Below are 2,068 nucleotides of genomic sequence, written 5' to 3' on the forward strand. Positions count from 1 at the left end.
ATGCAGGACGGGCTTAACAAGCTGATGCCCTTGCTTGGTCCCGAGGGCGTGCAAATCCTTGCTGCGCAAGGCCCCGAGGCTATCGGTGAGCGTCTAGAGGCATTTTCAAGTCACGAAAACGCGCTGCTAGAGCACCTGCAGCAGACACAAATGATGCAGACATCTTTTGGTGGTCGAGCGCGGGAATGGGCACTGACGTGCGGCACTTCGGTCGGAGCTGCGTTTCCCTCCAGGGCGGAGCTGAAATTGCAGCTCACACGAGTGTTTTTGCCGCCTAATCAGGCATACCGCGTGCGATCGCGTTTCCTTGCCACACGACAGGGCAACAAGGAATTGGTGGACTTTGTCTAAGAGATGCGCTCTCTCATTGCCGGGATGGCAGCAGATCCTATTTCCGGAGGCGGTCACAGTGACCGTCTTTATGGAGGCCTCCGCACTGGTGTGGCCAGAATGAATGTCTTCCGTGTTCATCCGTAAACATTGGAAGAGGCGGTGAATGTGTCATTGAATGCCGAATTCAGTTTCAACTCGGCACGACTTGTTTGAAATGCACACTCCAACAGCTCGTCGAGCGGGCCTATGCTCATGGATCTCAGCTATGCTGAGGACAAGGGAGCAGAGCTCCAAGCTGCCGGGCAGCAAAAAAACTCAGGACAGTGTTTTGCCTGTTAAGACACCCATCGCCTTCCCCCTGCGCAAGGCGCGTTAGGATCTTCGAGCCATCGCCCCAATGCCTACCAGTCTGGTTCGTCGCAAAGAAACGACACCACTAGTAGGCGTGGGGTGACCTACTGGGGAAGAATAGGTTAACAGGGCCCAGCCTCGAAAAGCTCCGTGCTCTTGTACACGGAATGTGTATGCAAGCCGGGCTTGCTGGTCGTGGAGGCGGCCGTAAAGGGTTTCGAGAAGCCATGGGAGATCCTCATCGATTCCGGGGCGTCGGGCAATTATGCGCGACGCTCCACGATGAAAGGAAGTCAGTTATTGGCTGAGACGCTGAAAGCGCGGGTGGGAGACATCGTCACTGTTCGCCTAGCGACGGGGGCACATGTCACGGTCCCGATGGTCCCTATTGACCTCGGAGTCAAGTTCCTTGACTTTGACAGCGTGAAACGCGGTCTAGTCTTAGACTTGGATGCAAGGTATGAAATCATCGTAGGAATGACATGGTTGGAGAACCATGAGCCAAGGATTGATTGGAGGTCAAAGATCTTGGGCGCTACGCGCTCGTCTCTTGGTGGAGGTTTGACGAGTCACAAACCCACCTCTGGTAGGAGACAAAAGCGCTATTGGTGAGAGCACTGGCCCGAGACGGTCAACGTGCTGGCCATTGGAATGTCCGAGTTGGTAGACACCAACGGCGTATCGGACAGGAGTCCCGAGCGTGGCTCGCAGGCTGATCGTGGAGTGGCACGTAACCCACTGAGCGCTTCTCAAGTTTTGGAGCAGTCGCTGCATGTCATGCGGGACATGGTCGGCCAAGGGCCGAGACATCGAGGGCTAGGCACCCGTGATGCACGTGAAGTGGCACGTAAACCACTAAGCGCTGCTCGAGTATCGAAGCAGGCATCTTGGGCACGGCCCTTCAGATGCGCGTGGAGTGGCACGTTATCCAATGGACGAAGACTGCGGGGTTAGCAACTCTTCGTCGGATGTTGTAGATAACATCGGAGCTCCAAAGGTGCAGAAAGTGAGGGTGACACCGGACGACGCGGAGTGCGTGTTCAACCTGGTCTCACTGAGACTTAGAACCTATGTAGAGAGGCGCCATATGCTGGCTGCATGACGCCGGGAGCCGACCCTGATCCAGGTGTGTCTACCGTAGACGATGGCACACAGTTATACACCCTTGTCAACGGTATGACGGGGGGGGATGGCGATGTCCACCTCGAGGCTTCGCCTGCAGTAGATACTCTTCTAGAGCTGGATGTCCCTTGAAGAGTTCGGCAGTGCCTTGAAGGCAGGCGATTTGGCTGAAGTGGTCATTGCACGACCGGACGAGGAGATAAATCGTCATCGCTTCTGGATGAAGCTGTCTTGGAAGACACCAAGAGAGTGCTGAACGCAC

At 55.7% G+C, this 2,068-nt stretch overlaps 1 protein-coding gene across 1 annotated transcript; it reads left to right on the forward strand.

The window, feature by feature from the left end:
- PHALS_10249 (uncharacterized protein) lies at nt 1-351 on the forward strand (the record flags this gene model as incomplete). Its single annotated transcript, XM_024725639.1, has 1 exon — nt 1-351. One exon carries the CDS (start codon nt 1-3, stop codon nt 349-351), a length of 351 nt encoding a protein of 116 aa, XP_024576395.1.
- Between the last annotated feature and the right edge of the window lie 1,717 nt (nt 352-2,068).

The sequence above is a fragment of the Plasmopara halstedii genome (assembly GCF_900000015.1).
Source record: "Plasmopara halstedii genome assembly, contig: Scaffold_470, whole genome shotgun sequence".
Classification (NCBI taxonomy): Eukaryota; Oomycota; class Peronosporomycetes; order Peronosporales; family Peronosporaceae; genus Plasmopara; species Plasmopara halstedii.